This window comes from Haliotis rufescens, unplaced genomic scaffold, assembly GCF_023055435.1.
Source record: "Haliotis rufescens isolate VD_foot unplaced genomic scaffold, xgHalRufe1.0.p SCAF_10, whole genome shotgun sequence".
Taxonomy (NCBI): domain Eukaryota; kingdom Metazoa; phylum Mollusca; class Gastropoda; order Lepetellida; family Haliotidae; genus Haliotis; species Haliotis rufescens.
The window spans coordinates 21,810,514-21,832,091 of NW_025963780.1; the positions used below are offsets into that span (position 1 = coordinate 21,810,514).

General features: G+C 38.5%; 1 protein-coding gene across 4 annotated transcripts; it reads right to left on the bottom strand.

Moving 5' to 3' along the window:
- Positions 1-1,232: 1,232 nt before the first annotated feature.
- On the bottom strand, positions 1,233-20,929 carry LOC124130845 (glycoprotein-N-acetylgalactosamine 3-beta-galactosyltransferase 1-like). 4 transcript variants are annotated; one of them, XM_046493864.2, is made up of 4 exons: positions 20,839-20,929; positions 6,288-6,544; positions 3,319-3,971; positions 1,233-2,956 (listed from the first exon to the last, which is right to left on the bottom strand). In XM_046493864.2, the coding sequence occupies exons 2-4, from the start codon at positions 6,496-6,498 to the stop codon at positions 2,846-2,848; spliced, it is 975 nt and encodes a 324-aa protein (XP_046349820.1). In that variant the 5' UTR covers positions 6,499-6,544; positions 20,839-20,929; the 3' UTR covers positions 1,233-2,845. The 4 variants fall into 4 exon arrangements, with proteins under 4 accessions (XP_046349820.1, XP_046349816.1, XP_046349817.1 ...); XM_046493860.2 differs by having other exon boundaries at positions 20,783-20,929; XM_046493861.2 differs by having other exon boundaries at positions 20,775-20,929.
- Between the last annotated feature and the right edge of the window lie 649 nt (positions 20,930-21,578).

A 21,578-nucleotide genomic window follows, 5' to 3' on the forward strand; every position in this document is an offset into this window, starting at 1 on the left:
ATCACCAAAACAGTATAAAGAAATACACAGTAAAAACCCCAAAGCAATCACAGTTAAGCAAGCAATACCTTCCTCCACATATACATGCTGTATCTCCTCAGGTAAGCGACCCGTGAAGATTCCGAGGTAGAATAGGTCTTCAGCAGGTTTGTTTGTTGTTTAACGCCGCACTCAGCAATATTACAATTATATGACGGCGGTCCGTAAATAAACACGTCTGGACCAGACAATCCAGTGATTGACATCATGAGCAACGATCCACGCAATTGGGATACGATGACATGCATCAACCAAGTCAGCGAACCTGACCACCCGATCCCGTTAGTCGCCTTTTACGAAAAGCATAGTCGCCTTTTACGGCACGTACGGGTTGCTGAAGATCTATTCATTCCCGGATGTTCATGGGTCCCTTTTCAAAGTAATAGCTGCTATGTTGTATAATAATTTATAATGAAGTAGATCTGCACATGGTTAACATTGAAACCCACAACGTTGTAAGTGCATTTGTTATTTTTAACCATGCACCATACTTCTCTATGAGAGTTGCCTCGCTAATGGTAATGTTTAGTCCTGTAGCCTGACACGTCAATTATTCACACTGTCCAAGTGCTAATATCTCGACACACGGAAACTGGGTCAACGTTTCCCGAGTAGCGATATACTGTCGGCCTGACTCCTTCCCTCTCGACAGACAGGCCCGCTTCACGAAAGTGGGTCAACGTATCACCGAAGAGAAATGATGTATGAGGAAAAAGGTCGGATAGAGCTGGACTTGTAACCTGCCCATCGCCTCCTTGCGGCTTCAGGCGAGGAGCGCAAGCGCTCTAGGGCATGTAAACCATTCAAGGACATGACGTGCCTCCCTGCAATGATTGTTCCCGAAAAACATAGACATGTTTAATGCAATAATCTACAGTTAGGAATGCATTCAAAAATATTTCATAATTCTTTCAGTATTTCGCATGTACGCATATCATAACACTCATAAAAATTTGGGGATCGCCTCCGTGGTCTTGTGGTAGAGCGTCCGCCCGGAGTGCGGAAGGTCCGGGGTACGATCCCCGGCCGCGTCATACCAAAAGACGTTAAAAGATGGTACTTGTTGTTACCCTGTCTGGCGCTCGGCATTAAGGGGCTAAAACAAGGACTGGTCGGCTCAGAGTCAGGATACTGTGTCTGAGTGGGGTATTCATGTTAAACTGCGGCATGGTATCTCAGTGAGCTAGCACTATAAATCGGCATCAGTCCGGACTAGTACAAGCAGCCACACATACACATACACGTACATGCACGTCGCTATACAAGTGCAATAATCTGTGACGCGACGTTAAACCCAATTTCACCTCACCTCACCATAAAAGTTTGGTCACATCTTTCCAATGATTACTCATCACCATATCCCATGTAATTTTCTCAAACAATAACAAATAAGGTACGGCGCCTGGCAAGGAGATTGTAATATAACTGTCAACATTCTCGCGCATCACATTCAGCTTGGGTTTTATACTCCCCATGGAGTTGATAATGTAAATTGAAGGCAATGAGGTAATAATACTGGACATAGCGCTGGCGACAGGTGGATTCTGAGCATTACATCATCATAATGATAATGTATGGGCATGAAAACTGGTGCCTTATAAATTGTTGTTATTATCCGATCATTATGTACAGATTAAAATAAAAATGCAGCAAAGTGGGTTTGGGTGATCCTGGCACAGTCAGCCCAGGGCCATTGCCCTCTCTTCACGCACCCCAAAGAGCGAGTGGGACTCCTCCCAGAAAGCGCTGCCTAGTCAAACCCATCCGGAACTTTTCGGAGAATGTGAAGACTCCCCAACACTGCAGCCTTCTGTATTAACACGATTGTCCGTAGGGCCGTATTCCTGATAGCAAACCCGGGTTCTCTCCCAATGTCAGTCAACAGATTGGGAGGTATCCACCTAAGGCACCGAGAACAATGGGGGGTCGGACTACTTAGTACTGCAAGGTGCAAGCGTGACATTTCGAAAGCGAGGTCTGCATATTTGCCATGTTTTCCCCCAATTTTGTCAATCACATTAGTGTCAAAAGGGACAGAAAATTCAATAATATAAATGATTTCATTGGATTTAACAAACAGGACAAGATCAGGTCCTCATCTAAGCGAAGGACTCGGCAGGAATACTGATCTTCTCTGGACATCAACTCGATGCAGTGGTCGTTCAGTTAGCCTCTCCTTGAAGAACTCCTTGAGTCTGGTCCGATTTGTTATGGCACTTCGCTTGGTTGACACTCATTTCTGTACCGTCCAGCAGTACAGAACCATCCACAAAATCTCCACTGACATTGAGATTATATCCCAAATCCTTGGCTCGTTTACGAAAACTACGGAATGCCTTGTTGTCATCATTAGTATTGACATGCTGCACAAGAGAATCATCAGACAAATATATTTGTGCAAAAGCGCACAAAACAATTCTGTCATGAAGAGCCCGAATGTTAATCAAACCACGCCCTCCCATTATGATTGGTAAATATAAGCGTTTGAGGGAAGAGCGAGGGTAGCAGGGTCTATTGTCTGACATGATTGTATCGTGTGAGGGTGTCAATACACTGAATTTCTTGTGTCGTCCAATCACCAACACCAAAGGAATATGGAAGGACGGGTACAGCATAAGTATTTGTGGCTTTTCCTTTAACGCGAGCGTTCAGCTCTGAACTCCTTGATATGGGCATTCTGGAGCTTGTCCATAATCTGCATCCCTAAATACGTATAGGCCTGACCTTCCACGAGATGGTCAATAACTCCTCCAAGTCGAGAGCTGTTGTACCCTGGGGGCGTGGATGCCGGATCATACCACACCGTTCACTCCGCGCTGACGTGTTTTACATGGTATATATAGAAATCTAGAGCCAGCATCTCATTCCCTCGTACATAGTGAAATGTGATGGGTAGACTACTGATGTTCCCGGCACCCTGAAACAGAAGAATAAGAACATTTACGCTCAGTCAGTGTCAGTAAGTATGGTGTTACGCCGCTTTTAGCAATATTCCAGCAATATCAAACAAACAAGTTTTCGATCTTCCTTCTGTATTTTAAAAAGGAATATGCCAGGTATACGTCAAGATATGCACTGCAAGACGTCCGTATACCCTACGGCTTAGTATCCACAATCCGGGGGCGGATTTCCGGAGGTTATAAGGTTTGGTATCCTCAAAGGTATCCGATAACATCACTTCACCAAGTTTGGGTAAAGTTGTCATCACCTCTTTGTAAAGCAGCGTGCTGTACAAACCGTGTAGAAAAACAAGTTTTGAAAACAAAATCAATCGCTCACCTTTCTTGCTCCATGCATAGTATGAGCCTTCACCCACTGTGGATACGAGCCTGACATATGTGTCAAAGGATGATATGCGTGAAATGTTGTCTTCCCCTCCTCATCCAGGGATCTCCCAACTTTTGCACCAAGATTCACAAGGCACTTGCCAAACTCCGCGTCTTCGGCGCCTCCATCTTGGGAACACAAGTCAGAGTTATTTCCCCTTTCGCCAAACCTTTTCAAAGCCTCATAACTCACGACGTAGCCAGCACCTCCGCTGTTGTATCCTTCCGGAATATAGTTCTTGAAATGGTTCCCAAAATAAACAGCTTCATTTTTATTTTGTTTTGATAAAAAATATTTCAAGTTGTCTACAAGGACATATGTGTCGTCATCCGCCTTAAGAAACCACTCCGCTTCTTTTAAGTAGTTGGTGTAAAGATGGCGGAAGGCTTGCATTGTTTTGGCAGTGAGGTGTTGTCTCCCTTCGGGTGTGCCAAGTCCAATGGTAGGGAAGGATTCATCAGTGGTGGAACTATAGAACAGGAGTTTATCGCAGCGTTTTCCCCACGTTTCCTTGACATATTGGGCTTTGGTTTTTAGATTCTTTGGTGCAGTCATAATCCAGCACAAGACCTTGATTTTGCTGATATCACGCCTTTCTTCGACATCTGAAACATTGGTTGGTTCGTTTGTTGTGTAACGCCGCACTCAGCAATATTCCAGCTATATGACGGCGGTCTGTAAATAATCGAGTCTGGACCAGACAATCCGGTGATTGGCATCATGAACATCGATCCACACAATTGGGATCGGTGACATGCATCAACCAAGTCAGCGAGCCTGACCACCTGATTCCGTTAGTTGCCTCTTAAGCTTAAGACAAGCATAGTCGCCTTTTACTGCAAGCATGGGTTGCTGAAGACCTATTCTACCCCGGATCTTCACGGGTCGTATGATAACAAAAACCTATTTCTAAATATATTTCAGCAACGTTTAAAGGACAACTTCAAAACAAACTGTATTTAGTTTGTTTGTTTGTTTGTTGTTTAACGCCGCATTCAGCAATATTCCAGCTTTATGACGGCGGTTGTATTCAGGACAGGGAATAAATTCAACTGAAATCACTAAACACGACACATGGTCTCTTGGGTTCTCTACATATACTACATTTCTATCATAAATAACCCTAAACAGATGTCGTGCCTGCACTTAAACAATCTATAGCAAGAACTATGCAACAAGCAGTATTTGTTGTATTATAAACTGGCGAGTCATCGATAAGCCAATACCACACATTCACGACCTCGATTTTGTAACGAAGCCAGATTTCATGTCAACTGAGCCATAAGAAATCATTATACATGGTTGCCGGCGAAATGTACTATAAATATATCTTTAGGCAATGTGCAATTTTGAGCATTCGTGTAATGTATTCGTATTATAAACGGGCTGAATTTACTGTTATAGCGCGTGGTGTAACCCACGAGTAAGGGTATAATGTTGACAAAAACTTGCAACTGATCCCATGAGGATTGCGGCACCTTAAGGCGTCTTCACACGGACTATATATGCTTGCAAACCCAAGACACGTTTCGCTGTTTGAATTGGCAAAATCAAAACAATGGAATTCGGCCAAGAGGTGTAACGTTAATTTCAGGTATAGAGTTCATCTAATGTGGTCCCATAACGGTCTAGTAACCAATTCCCTTCCACCAGTGGACCCGTGAAGATTCCGGGGTAGAATAAGTCTTCAGCAACCCATGCTTGCCGTAAAAGGTGACTATGCTTTCCGTAAGAGGCGACAAACGGGATCGGGTGGTAAGGCTCGCTGACTTGATTGATGCATGTCATCGATCCCAATTGAGTGGATCGATGCTCATAATGTCAATCACTGGATTGTGTGGTCCAGATTCGATTATTTACAGAGCGCCGTCATATGGCTGGAATATTGCTGAGTGCGGCGTTAAACAACAAACAAAACAATTATATAAACACTTTTGATCAGGGTTATAACATCCAATGCCTTTAGGGGCCGACCATTTGATATCATTTTCGTGGGGGCCTGGGGCTTTATATTGTCCAAGCAGATTCAAAGAAAATTCATGAAAAATATAATTATGCGTTAGACTGTTGAAAAAAAGGATATTGCCTGCAAGATAAATCACACTGTTGCAAGGTGTGTTTTTTTAGAAAAAAAAGTATTTAGGATCACACGTTTTACTTAAAAAATATCTGGGGGGTTTTCAGCTGAAACTGAAAATAATATCTCCTCTTCAAATAATATCATCCGCCCCAGAATATCAAATGGTCGGCGACTCATAAAGTTTTTTAAATGATGTTTGGTAGATATGTGGCAGATTCGCTGACTTGGTTGATGCATGTCAATGATCCCAATTGCGTGGATCAATGTTCATGATGTCAACCACTGGATTGTCTTGTCCAGACTCTGTTATTTACAGACCGCCGTCATATAGCTGGAATATAGCTGAGTGCGGCGTTAAACAACAAACACACAAACAAACAAAAATGATGTGCAGTGTAATTCCCTATGTTCACTTGTACCATACGTTTCAGTCGTTTTTTGTCAGGTAAACAATTGACTTACCATTGCATGTGTTTGTGACAGGAGACACCAGTGGATCAGGATATGTTAACATTTTCGCGAACACCTGGTCATCTCTAATTCATAGTGATTCAAAAGTAATTGCTTATGATATAGTCGGAATCTACGATGAATATTTATTATATATAGTTAACGAAAGGGTCTGTATGGACGATAACAAGCAAACAACCAGGCCATCGAGCCTGACAATCCGATCCTCTTCGGCTCTTATGACCATGTCTCACCAAGAATCCCCATGTGTGTGTGTGTGTGTGTGTGTGTGTGTGTGTGTGTGTGTGTGTGCGTGTGCGCGTGTGTGTGTGCTTGCGTGCGTGCGTGTATGGAGGGGGTGGTGGGTTGGATATGATATCATATGGGTTACCATAGGCATCAACTTCAGGGACAGTCCGCATGTTTTCCCTGAGGACATTTCGGATATCACTTCCAGTCTGATGTAAACTGACAACGTCCGTGCAATCCTCTTCCACCCTGATCCGCGTCTGTGTCTGTAGTAGAGGGTGGCTGAGAAACACATGTGAAAACATCAACCCGCAACAAAAGGCGAACAGCAGATGGATCACAGTGTACTCCATCAGTGACGGCCGCAAGTCAATGTCAAACTATCTTTACCATTAAGACCTGAAAAGATTAAAAACATACATTAGTTTGTTTGTTGTTTGACACCGCACTCAGCAAAATCCCAGCCATATGACGGCGGTCTTTAAATAATTGAATCTGGACCTGACAAATCCAATGATTGACATCATGAGCATCGATCTACACAATTGGGATACGATGACAAGCATCATCCAAGTCAGCGAATGTGACCACCCGATCCCATTGGTCGCTTCTTACGACAAACACAGAATGAGGCCGAACATTTCCGCAAAAAAATTAAAAATCTACCCCTCGAGAGACTGTAGAGGATACATTACGCAATTTCAAAAAGATCAGCCACACTCAAACGTCGACCACGTTTTCCGAGATCACTTGATGGGATTCCTGATCAGAAAATTTCCCCAGCACCAATGATGGTGTGGGTATTTACTCATGCATGGAGTCATGTGGTTTGTTCCTTTCGAGACTAGGTAGTCTACACCCATGATATGTGTAGGATAAAACAAATCCAAGGGTTTGAATTTCATAAACCCACAAGGGGAAATGTTTTATCTTAATTGTAAACCGAGACAAAACATCCGAAACAACATTTATCAACAATTTTATGTTTCAAACATGTGCCATGAACCTTAGGAAACGGGCGTAAAATATATCTACATGTTCTTGAAAAGAGATTCTTAAATGCTTTGTCATTTATGAACGCCTCTGTATTCTTGTGGTTTGTTTACTCACAAGGTTACAGACGAGATGATTGATCCACTGGGGGAGCTAAACTGAGGGCCAAAAGAAACGTTACCAACATTAACTGATTTGCCACTTTGAAACAAAGATGCCAACCTGTTCAAAAACAATAAAGAACACATCTCACGAATTACAGCCTTCATGTTCTCTGTCGTTCTTTGCACATGCTTTGCGGATTTTGGGAGATATTGGTGTTTTTCAGCAATTTTTTAAAACATTCTTTCCCAAATTATCGTGCAATTTCCGGGTATAAATTACGCATGGATCTGTTCCCTATCATTGGTTGCGATGATTAACACCAACGAACATGCCAAGAGTGACCGCTGTCCAGAGGGAGAGAGCCATAGGTATGCTGCAGATGGGAGCGACATAGAGAGCGGTTGCCATTAACATGAACTGCTCCAAGATGACCATTACCAGACTGGTTGATGTCTCCGACAGACTGGCAGAACCGCAGACAGACCACGAAGTGGCAGACCAAAGGTCACGACCCCGCAGGATGACCGCTTTTTACGGGTACTTCATCTGAGGAACAGATTTCTTACTGTGACGTCATCAGCTGCCAACAGCTTAGGACATCCGGTCAGCAGACAAACAGTGACCAGACGACTACGACATTATGGTCACCGGGCTTTTCGCCCTTTCAAGGGCATGACCTTGACTCGTCAACATCGGCATTGCACAAGATACAAAGACAATAAGAATAAAATGGGATAACGTCACTGGGGGTTTATTTAGCTGGAATACTGCATTGGCGTTTAACATATCCTCTTACATAGGATTTTGGAAAGTATTTCTGCTTAATAACCTTCAGGTTTTTGACGTAACTGAGTATACGATATGATGCTACAGAGCAACGAGACGGTCATGTATGATATCATGTAATCGGAAGGTATGACCATATACATTTAATACATAGAGTAGAAAGTGTGATGATATACAGTGAGTAGAAGATGTGATGATGTACAGTATGAAGGAGGTGTGAAGATGTACCGTGAGTAGAAGGTGTGTTGATATACAGTGAGTAGAAGGTGTGATGATATATAGTATGAAGAAGGTGTGAAGATATACAGTGAGTAGAAGTTGTGTTTATATACAGTTTGAAGAAGGTATGAATATATACAGTGAGTAGAAGGTGTGATAATATACAGTATGAGGAAGGTGTGATGATATACAGTGAGTAGGTGTGATAGTATACAGTTAGTAGAAGGTATGATGATATACAGTGAGTAGGTGTGATAGTATACAGGTAGTAGAACGTATGATGATATACAGTGAGTAGATGAAATAGTATACAGTTAGTAGAACGTATGATGATATACAGTGAGTAGGTGTGATAGTATACAGTTAGTAGAAGGTGTGATGATATACAGTGAGTAGGTGGGATAGTATACAGGTAGTAGAACGTATGATGATATACAGTGAGTAGGTGTGATAGTATACAGTTATTAGAAGGACCTGTTCTATCCCAGATATTCACGGGTCTGGAGGTATGTTGATAAACAGTAAGTAGAAGGTGTGATGATGTACAGTGAGTAGGTGTGATGATATACAGTGAATAGTAGGTGTGATGAAATACAGTGAATAGAAGGTGTGATGATATACAATGAGTAGAAGGAATGATGTACAGTGCGTGGAAAGTATTATGATATACAGTGAGTAGGTGTGATGATATACAGTGAGTAGTGGTGATAATATCCAGTGAGTAGTGGTGATAATATCCAGTGATTAGAAAATGTGATGAAAAACAGTCAGTGGAAGGAATAATGATATTCATTGAGTAGAAGGTATGATATATAGTGAGTAGGTGTGATGATATACAGTGAGTAGAAAGTGTGATGATATACAGTCAGTGAGGGGTATGATGATATACAGTGAGTAGGTGTGATAGTATACAGTTAGTAGAAAGTGTGATGATATACAGTGAGAGGAAGGTATCAAGATATACAGTGTGTAGAAAGTATGTTGATATACAGTGAGTAGGTGTGATGATATACAGTGAGTAGAATGTGTGATGATATACAGTCAGTGAGGGGTATGGTGATATACAGTGAGTAGGTGTGATAGTATACAGTTAGTTGAAAGTGTGATGATATGCAGTGAGAGGAAGGTATCAAGATATACAGTGTGTAGAAAGTATGATGATATACAGTGAGTAGGTGTGATGATATACAGTGAGTGGAAGTTATCATCATATTCATTGAACAGAAGGTATGATGATATACAGTAAATAGGTGTGATAGTATACAGTTAGTAGAAGGTATTATGATATACAGTGAGTAGGTGTGATAGAGTACATTTAGTAGAAAGTGTGATGATATAGTTTGAGTAGGTGTGATAGTTTACAGTCCGTAGAAAGTGTGATGATATACAGTGAGTAGGTGTAATAGTATACAGTAAGTAGAAGGTATGATGATATACAGTGAGTATGTGTGATAGTAGACAGTTATTAGAAAGTGTGATGATATACAGTGAGTAGGTGTGATAGTATACAGTTAGAAGAAACGTTTGATGATATACAGTGAGTAGGTGTGATAGTATACAGTTATTAGAAAATATGATGATATACAGAGAGTAGGTGTGTTAGTATACAGTAAGTAGAAGGTATGATGATATACAGTGAGTAGGTGTGATAGTATACAGTTAGTAGAAGGTATGATGATATACAGTGAGTACATGTAGGTGTGATAGTTTACAGTTAGTTAAAAGTATGATTATATACAGTGAGTAGGTGTGACAGTATGCTGTTAGTAGAAAGTGTGATGATATATAGTGAGTGGAAGGTATTATGATATTCAGTGAGTAGGTGTAATGGTAAGTAGTGAGTAGGTGTGATGATATACAATGAGTAGAAGGTATGATGATATAGAGTGAGTAGGTGTGATAGTATGCAGTGAGTGGAAGGTATGATGATATACAGTGAGTAGGTGTGATAGTATACAGTTAGTAGAAAGTGTGATGATATACAGTGAGTAGGTGTGATAGTTTACAGTTCGTAGAAAGTGTGAAAATATACAGTGATTAGGTGTGCTATTATACAGTTAGTACAAGGTATGATGATATACAGTGAATAGGTGGGATATTATACAGGAAGTAGAACGTATGATGATATACAGTGAGTAGGTGTGATAGTATACAGTTAGTAGAAGTTATGATGATATACAGTGAGTAGGTGTGATAGTATACAGGTAGTAGAACGTATGATGATATACAGTGAGTAGGTGTGATAGTATACAGTTAGTAGAAGGTATGATGATATAAAGTGAGTAGGTGTGCTAATATACAGTTTGTAGAAGGTATGGTGATATACAGTGAGTAGATGTAATACTATACAGTTAGTAGAACGTATGATGATATACAGTGTGTAGGTGTGATAGTATACAGTTATTAGAAGGTATGATGATATACAGTGAGTAAGTGTGATAGTATACAGTTATTAGAAGGTATGATGATATACAGTGAGTAGGTGTGATAGTATAGAGTTAGTAGAAAGTGTGATGATATATATTGAGTAGGTGTGATAGTATACAGTAAGTAGAAGGTGTAATGATATACATTGAGTAGGTGTGATAGTGTACAGTTAGTAGAAGGTATGATGATATACAGTAAGTAGGTGTGATAGTATACAGGTAGTAGAACGTATGATGATATACAGTGAGTAGATGTAATAGTATACAGTTAGTAGGACGTATGATGATATACAGTGAGTAGGTGTGATAATATACAGTTAGTAGAAGGTATGATGATATACAGTGTGTACATGTAGGTGGGAGAGTATACAGGTAGTAGAACGTATGATGATATACAGTGAGTAGGTGCGATAGTATACAGTTAGTAGAAGGTATGGTGATATACAGTGAGTAGGTGTGATAATATACAGTTAGTAGAAGGTATGGTGATATACAGTGAGTAGATGTAATACTATACAGTTAGTAGAACGTATGATGATATACAGTTAATAGGTGTGATAGTATACAGTTAGTAGAAGGTATCATGATATACAGTGAGTAGGTGTGAGAGTATACAGGTAGTAGAAAGTATGATGATATACAGTGAGTAGGTGTGATAGTATACAGTTAGTAGAAGGTATGATGATATACAGTGAGTAGGTGTGATAATATACAGTTAGTAGAAGGTATGGTGATATACAGTGAGTAGATGTAATAGTATACAGTTAGTAGAACGTATGATGATATACAGTGAGTAGGTGTGAGAGTATACAGTTAGTAGAAGGTATGTTGATATACAGTGAGTAGGTGTGATAGTATACAGTTCGTAGAAAGTGTGATGATATACAGTGAGTAGGTGTGATGATATACAGTGTGTGGAAGGTATCATCATATTTAATGAGTAGAAGGTATGATGATATACAGCGAGTAGGTGTGATAGTATACAATTAGTAGAAGGTATTATAATATACAGTGAGTAAGTGTGATAGTATACAGTTCGTAGAAAGTGTGATAATATACAGTGAGTAGGTGTGATAGTATACAGTTAGTAGAAGGTATGGTGATATACAGTGAGTAGGCGTAATAGTATAGAGTAAGTAGAAAGTGTAATGGTAGACAGTGAGTAGGTGTGATAGTATACAGTTAGAAGAAGGTGTGATGATATACATTGAGTAGGTGTGATAGTTTACAGTTAGTAGAAGGTATGATGATATACAGTGAGTAGGTGTGATAGTATACAGTTAGTAGAAGGTATGATGATATACAGTGAGTAGGTGGGAGAGTATACAGGTAGTAGAACGTATGATGATATACAGTGAGTAGGTGCGATAGTATACAGTTAGTAGAAGGTATGGTGATATACAGTGAGTAGGTGTGATAATATACAGTTAGTAGAAGGTATGGTGATATACAGTGAGTAGATGTAATACTATACAGTTAGTAGAACGTATGATGATATACAGTTAATAGGTGTGATAGTATACAGTTAGTAGAAGGTATCATGATATACAGTGAGTAGGTGTGAGAGTATACAGGTAGTAGAAAGTATGATGATATACAGTGAGTAGGTGTGATAGTATACAGTTAGTAGAAGGTATGGTGATATACAGTGAGTAGATGTAATAGTATACAGTTAGTAGAACGTATGATGATATACAGTGAGTAGGTGTGAGAGTATACATTTAGGAGAAGGTATGTTGATATACATTGAGTAGGTGTGATAGTATACAGCTCGTAGAAAGTGTGATGATATACAGTGAGTGGGTGTGATGATATACAGTGTGTGGAAGGTATCATCATATTTAATAAGTAGAAGGTGTGATGATATACAGCGAGTAGGTGTGATAGTATACAATTAGTAGAAGGTATTATAATATACAGTGAGTAAGTGTGATAGTATACAGTTCGTAGAAAGTGTGATAATATACAGTGAGTAGGTGTGATAGTATACAGTTAGTAGAAGGTATGGTGATATACAGTGAGTAGGTGTAATAGTATACAGTTAGTAGAAAGTGTAATGGTATACAGTGAGTAGGTGTGATAGTATACAGTTAGAAGAAACGTATGATGATATACAGTGAGTTGGTATGATAGTATACAGTTAGTAGAAGGTATGATGATATACAGTGAGTAGGTGTGATAGTATACAGTTATTAGAACGTATGATGATATACAGTGAGTAGATGTAATAGTATACAGTTAGTAGAACGTATGATGATATACAGTGAGTAGGGGTGATAGTATACAGTTAGTAAAAGGTATGATGATAAACAGTGAGTAGGTGGGATAGTATACAGGTAGTAGAACGTATGATGATACACAGTGAGTAGGTGTGATAGTATACAGTTAGTAGAAGGTATGATGATATACGGTGAGTAGGTGTGATAATATACAGTTAGTAGAAGGTATGGTGATATGCAGTGAGTAGATGTAATACTATACAGTTAGTAGAACTCTATGATGATATACAGTGAGTAGAAGGTATGTTGATATACAGTGAGTAGGTGTTATAATATACAGTTTGTAGAAAGTGTGATGATATACAGTGAGTAGGTGTGATGATATACATTGTGTGGAAGGTATCATCATATTCATTGAGTAGAAGGTATGATGATATACAGTGAGTATGTGTGATAGAATACAGTTAGTAGCAGGTATTATAATATACAGTGAGTAGGTGTGATAGTTTACAGTTATTAGAAAGTGTGATGATATAGTGTGAGTAGGTGTGATAGTTTACAGTCCGTAGAAAGTGTGATGATATACAGTGAGTAGGTGTGATAGTTTACAGAAAGTAGAAGGTATGATGATATACAGTGAGTAGGTGTGATAGTAGACAGTTATTAGAAGGTATGATGATATACAGTGAGTAGGTGTGATAGTATACAGTTATTAGAAGGTATGATGATATACAGTGAGTAGGTGTGATAGTATACAGTTAGTAGAAGGTATGATGATATACAGTGAGTACATGAAGGTGTGATAGTTTACAGTTAGTTAAAAGAATGATTATATACAGTGAGTAGGTGTGACAGTATACTGTTAGTAGAAAGTATGATGATATACAGTGAGTAGGTGTGACAGTATACTGTTAGTAGAAAGTGTGATGATATATAGTGATTGGATGGTATTATGATATTCAGTGAGTAGGTGTGATGGTATATAGTGAGCAGTTGTGATGATATACAATGAGTAGAAGGTACGATGATATAGAGTGAGTAGGTGTGTTAGTATACAATGAGTAGAAGGTATGATGATATACAGTGAGTAGGTGTGATAGTATACAGTTAGTAGAAGGTATGATGATATACAGTGTGTACATGTAGGTGGGAGAGTATACAGGTAGTAGAACGTATGATGATATACAGTGAGTAGGTGCGATAGTATACAGTTAGTAGAAGGTATGATGATATACAGTGAGTAGGTGTGATAATATACAGTTAGTAGAAGGTATGGTGATATACAGTGAGTAGATGTAATACTATACAGTTAGTAGAACGTATGATGATATACAGTTAATAGGTGTGATAGTATACAGTTAGTAGAAGGTATCATGATATACAGTGAGTAGGTGTGAGAGTATACAGGTAGTAGAAAGTATGATGATATACAGTGAGTAGGTGTGATAGTATACAGTTAGTAGAAGGTATGATGATATACAGTGAGTAGGTGTGATAATATACAGTTAGTAGAAGGTATGGTGATATACAGTGAGTAGATGTAATAGTATACAGTTAGTAGAACGTATGATGATATACAGTGAGTAGGTGTGAGAGTATACAGTTAGTAGAAGGTATGTTGATATACAGTGAGTAGGTGTGATAGTATACAGTTCGTAGAAAGTGTGATGATATACAGTGAGTAGGTGTGATGATATACAGTGTGTGGAAGGTATCATCATATTTAATGAGTAGAAGGTATGATGATATACAGCGAGTAGGTGTGATAGTATACAATTAGTAGAAGGTATTATAATATACAGTGAGTAAGTGTGATAGTATACAGTTCGTAGAAAGTGTGATAATATACAGTGAGTAGGTGTGATAGTATACAGTTAGTAGAAGGTATGGTGATATACAGTGAGTAGGTGTAATAGTATAGAGTAAGTAGAAAGTGTAATGGTAGACAGTGAGTAGGTGTGATAGTATACAGTTAGAAGAAGGTGTGATGATATACATTGAGTAGGTGTGATAGTTTACAGTTAGTAGAAGGTATGATGATATACAGTGAGTAGGTGTGATAGTATACAGTTAGTAGAAGGTATGATGATATACAGTGAGTAGGTGGGAGAGTATACAGGTAGTAGAACGTATGATGATATACAGTGAGTAGGTGTGATAATATACAGTTAGTAGAAGGTATGGTGATATACAGTGAGTAGATGTAATACTATACAGTTAGTAGAACGTATGATGATATACAGTTAATAGGTGTGATAGTATACAGTTAGTAGAAGGTATCATGATATACAGTGAGTAGGTGTGAGAGTATACAGGTAGTAGAAAGTATGATGATATACAGTGAGTAGGTGTGATAGTATACAGTTGGTAGAAGGTATGATGATATACAGTGAGTAGGTGTGATAATATACAGTTAGTAGAAGGTATGGTGATATACAGTGAGTAGATGTAATAGTATACAGTTAGTAGAACGTATGATGATATACAGTGAGTAGGTGTGAGAGTATACATTTAGGAGAAGGTATGTTGATATACATTGAGTAGGTGTGATAGTATACAGCTCGTAGAAAGTGTGATGATATACAGTGAGTGGGTGTGATGATATACAGTGTGTGGAAGGTATCATCATATTTAATAAGTAGAAGGTATGATGATATACAGCGAGTAGGTGTGATAGTATACAATTAGTAGAAGGTATTATAATATACAGTGAGTAAGTGTGATAGTATACAGTTCGTAGAAAGTGTGATAATATACAGTGAGTAGGTGTGATAGTATACAGTTAGTAGAAGGTATGGTGATATACAGTGAGTAGGTGTAATAGTATACAGTTAGTAGAAAGTGTAATGGTATACAGTGAGTAGGTGTGATAGTATACAGTTAGAAGAAACGTATGATGATATACAGTGAGTTGGTATGATAGTATACAGTTAGTAGAAGGTATGATGATATACAGTGAGTAGGTGTGATAGTATACAGTTATTAGAACGTATGATGATATACAGTGAGTAGATGTAATAGTATACAGTTAGTAGAACGTATGATGATATACAGTGAGTAGGGGTGATAGTATACAGTTAGTAAAAGGTATGATGATAAACAGTGAGTAGGTGGGATAGTATACAGGTAGTAGAACGTATGATGATACACAGTGAGTAGGTGTGATAGTATACAGTTAGTAGAAGGTATGATGATATACGGTGAGTAGGTGTGATAATATACAGTTAGTAGAAGGTATGGTGATATGCAGTGAGTAGATGTAATACTATACAGTTAGTAGAACTCTATGATGATATACAGTGAGTAGAAGGTATGTTGATATACAGTGAGTAGGTGTTATAATATACAGTTCGTAGAAAGTGTGATGATATACAGTGAGTAGGTGTGATGATATACATTGTGTGGAAGGTATCATCATATTCATTGAGTAGAAGGTATGATGATATACAGTGAGTATGTGTGATAGAATACAGTTAGTAGCAGGTATTATAATATACAGTGAGTAGGTGTGATAGTTTACAGTTATTAGAAAGTGTGATGATATAGTGTGAGTAGGTGTGATAGTTTACAGTCCGTAGAAAGTGTGATGATATACAGTGAGTAGGTGTGATAGTTTACAGAAAGTAGAAGGTATGATGATATACAGTGAGTAGGTGTGATAGTAGACAGTTATTAGAAGGTATGATGATATACAGTGAGTAGGTGTGATAGTATACAGTTATTAGAAGGTATGATGATATACAGTGAGTAGGTGTGATAGTATACAGTTAGTAGAAGGTATGATGATATACAGTGAGTACATGAAGGTGTGATAGTTTACAGTTAGTAAAAAGAATGATTATATACAGTGAGTAGGTGTGACAGTATACTGTTAGTAGAAAGTATGATGATATACAGTGAGTAGGTGTGACAGTATACTGTTAGTAGAAAGTGTGATGATATATAGTGATTGGATGGTATTATGATATTCAGTGAGTAGGTGTGATGGTATATAGTGAGCAGTTGTGATGATATACAATGAGTAGAAGGTACGATGATATAGAGTGAGTAGGTGTGTTAGTATACAATGAGTAGAAGGTATGATGATATACAGTGAGTAGGTGTGATAGTATACAGTTAGTAGAAAATGTGATGATATACAGTGAGTAGGTGTGATAGTATACAGTTCGTAGAAAGTGTGATGGTATACAGTGAGTAGGTGTGATAGTTTACAGTTCTTAGAAAGTGTGATGATATACAGTGAGTAGGTGTGATAGTATGCAGTGAGTGGAAGGTATGATGATATACAGTGAGTAGGTGTGATAGTATACAATGAGTAGAAGGTATGATGATATACAGTGAGTAGGTGTGATAGTATACAATTCGTAGAAAGTGTGATGGTATACAGTGAGTAGATGTGATAGTTTACAGTTCGTAGAAAGTGTGATGATATACAGTGAGTAGGTGTGATAGTATGCAGTGAGTGGAAGGTATGATGATATAGTTTGAGTAAGTGTGATAGTATACAGTTAGTAGAAAGTGTAATGGTATACAGTGAGTAGGTGTGATAGTTTACAGTTCGCAGAAAGTGTGATAATATACAGTGAGTAGGTGTGATGGTATACAGTTAGTAGAAAGTGTGATAATATACAGTGAGTAGTTGTGATAGTAAACAGTTAGAAGAAACGTATGATGATATACATTGAGGAGGTGTGATAGTATACAGTGAGTAGAAAGTATGATAATATACAGTTGGTAGGTGTGATAGTATACAGTTAGTAGAAAGTGTAATGGTATACAGTGAGTAGGTGTGATAGTTTACAGTTAGTAAAAAGTATGATGATATACAGTGAGTAGGTGTGACAGTATACTGTTAGTAGAAAGTGTGATGATATACTGTAAGTAGAAAGTGTGATAATATATAGTGAGTGAAAGGTATTATGGTATTCAGTGAATAGGTGTGATGGTATATAGTGAGTAGGTGTGATGATATACAATGAGTAGAATGTACGATGATATAGAGTAAGTAGGTGTGATAGTATGCAGTGAGTGGAAGGAATGGTGATATAAAGTGTGTAGAAATATGATATACAGTGTGTAGGTGTCTTGATATACAGTGACTAAAAGGTGATGATACACAGTGAGTGGAAGGTATCATGATATACAGTGTGTAGAAAGTATGATGATATGCAGTGAGTAGGTGTGATGATATACAGTGAATAGAAGGTATGATGATATAGAGTGAGTAGGTGTGATTATATACAGTGGGTAAAAAGTTTGATGATATACTGTGAGTGGGTGTGATGATAGACAATGCGTAGGTGTGATAGTATACAGTTAGTAGAAAGTGTGATGATATACAGTGAGTGGAAGTTATCATGATATTCGTTGAGTAGAAAGTGTGATGATATTCAGTGAGTAGGTGTGATGATATACAATGAGTAGAAGGTACGATGATATACAGTGAGTAGGTGTGTTAGTATACAATGAGTAGAAGGTATGATGATATACAGTGAGTAGGTGTGATAGTATACAGTTAGTAGAAAGTGTGATGATATACAGTGAGTAGGTGTGATAGTATACAGTTCGTAGAAAGTGTGATGGTATACAGTTAGTAGGTGTGATATCTTACAGTTCGTAGAAAGTGTGATGATATACGGTGAGTAGGTGTGATAGTTTACAGTTCGTAGAAAGTGTGATGATATACAGTGAGTAGGTGTGATAGTATGCAGTGAGGGGAAGGTATGATGATATACAGTGAGTAGGTGTGATAGTATACAGTTAGTAGAAAGTGTAATGGTATACAGTGAGTAGGTGTGATAGTTTACAGTTCGCAGAAAGTGTGATAATATACAGTGAGTAGGTGTGATAGTATACAGTATAGAAATATGATATACAGTGTGTAGGTGTCTTGATATACAGTGACTAAAAGGTGATGTTATACAGTTCGCAGAAAGTGTGATGATATACAGTGAGTGGAAGTTATCATGATATTCGTTGAGTAGAAAGTGTGATGATATACAGTGAGTAGGTGCGATTGTTTACAGCGTGTAGGTGTGATGATATAGAGTGAGTAGGCGTGATAGTATACAGTGAGTGGAAGGTATCGTATTATGCAGTGTGTAGAAAGTATGATCATATACAGTGAGAATGTGTGATTATATATAGTGAGTAAAAAGTGTGAGATGATATACAGTGAGTAGAAAGTATCATGATATAGTCAGTAGAAGATATGATGATATATATTTAACAATAGGTATGATATGCAGTGAGTGGGATGTATGATGATTAACATTAAGTTGAATGTGTGCTGATACTGTATATAGTCAGTAGAAGGTATTTTGATATGCAGCGAGTAGTATGCGTGGTGATAAACAGTGAATGAAAGGTATGCTGATATACAGTGAGGAAAAGGTATGATGTGATATACAGTGTGTAGGTGTGATGATGTACGGTGAATATAAGGCATGATGATATACAGTGAGGATAACGTATGATGATATACACTGAGTAGAATGAATATTGATATCCACTCAGCAGAAAGTATGATCATATACAGTGAGTAGAATGTACATGTATATATATATGTGTATATACAGTGTGTAGGTGTGGTGATATACAGTAAGAAGAAGGTGTGATGACATACAGTGAGAAGGTGTGATGGTATACAGTGAGTAGAAGGTAATAGTATACAGTAAGAAGGAAGGATGATATACATTGAAAAGAAGGTATGATGATATAAAGTGAGTAGAATTGTTTGCTTTTTGTTGAACGCCGCACTCAGCAATATTCAGCTATATGACTGCGGTCTCTAAAATAATCGAGTCTGGACCAGTGATTGACATCATGAGCATAGATCCAAGCAATTGAGATCGATGACATGCATCAACCAAGTCAGCGAACCTGAGTAGAAGGTGCGATGATATACACCGAGTAGAAGATATGATGATAAAAAAGTGAGTAGAATGTATAATGATATAGTGAGTAGAGGGTGTGGTGATAAAGTGTGTACAACCGATATCCAGTACACACGAATGTCTAAATACTCTACCTGCATGATGACAGTCAACAAAATCTGCTTATTGCATCAACACTGAGGTAGGGTGTCTTACCTCTTTATGACCCTTGTGCATTGTACGGATCTTACCAAACTAGCTTAATTCGAACCACATGGAGAATAAAACGATGTATTGAGGAAGGGGTATTTAGCATTTCTCACCATAGATCACTTTCAAGTAAAACTCGTTTTGACTTGACATATAAGTTTACACCAAGGAAACCACAGCCATGCATTCGACACAAACCGGTTAACAGTGTTGTATGTTGACAACGAGGTGCAACGAACCGTCCTATTTGTATAACAATACATGAATGGAACGCACACTCGTTCGGGAAACATGATCAGGGAAATGCGTCCAACCTTTAACGCTGACATCAACAATGTCCGCATTTCTGTATGTATCGGATTTGTTATGAACATCCATTTGTTGGTTGGGTGGTTGGTTTGTTGTTTAACGCCGAACTCAACAATATACGAGCATTTGTGGGCGGAGTTTACACATCTAATGTTCACATAGACATTCCAAGACACAGATGTTTCAGGAAAACTTAAACATCTTTTTGTTTGTTTGTTTGTGAAACAAATGAACAATGTTTCCTATTTTCACGCTGTCACAGAAGGCCTTATTGGTTTGGTTGGTTTGTTGTTTTACGCCTCCCTCAGCTGATTGGTATCATGAGCATCGATCTACTTAATTGGGATACAATGACATGCATCAACCAAGTCAGCGAGATCCACCCGATCCCGTCAGTCGCCTCTTACGACAAACAGAGTAACCTCTTCACAAACGTCTAAATATACTGACCATCTAGAAAACACGATGAAAGCCGTGGCCACCACACCTGTTTACCTGAGTCTTGTCAATACTGTTTACACGTGGAATGTGGTCGTTTGGCAGTTACGTACATTTGCAAAGAATACAGTCCCGACAACTTAATTTCTCAAACGCGACTGACAGACGCCGCCATCTTCCTGGCGAGCTAGACCGGGAGTAATAAACCACCCCATTATAACGCTCTTAAATAGATAAGACCTTCCCGTTTAACTCAAATGATGGATGCAGTCCGCCATTGAATTCTAATGACAAAGGGAGATCACTGCACTGACAGAAGAGATAAATTTACTTAACTGAACCCTTGCGTGACATACCTGTGTTGTTGCGCAGAGAGAGAGAAAAACGTCTCTTTTCACAACAATAATTCAGAACATGTAAAGGAGTGTCGTAAAATCAATAAACTTAATGTACAGTAGTTTGTTTTCATGACTCAATGAAAATCCCGCACAACCCTGCACTATTCATGCACACGGACACAAAGAACGTCAGTACGATACGTGTTCTTGTCTCACCATCAAATCCTTGTTTGGGGCCATATGCTATGTTAAACTGGCCCTAGCCGGTATCATGGATTCAGACAGCATGTGTTAGTGTGAAACAATTGAACAATGTTTCCTATTGTCACGCAGTCACAGAAGGCCTAATTATAATTGGTTTGGTTGGTTTGTTGCTTTACGCCGCACTCAGCAATATTCCAGCTATATGACGGCGGTCTGTAAATAATCGAGTCTGGACCAGACAAGCCAGTGATTGACATCATGAGCATCGATCCATGCAATGAGGATCGATGACATGCATCAACTAAGTCAGC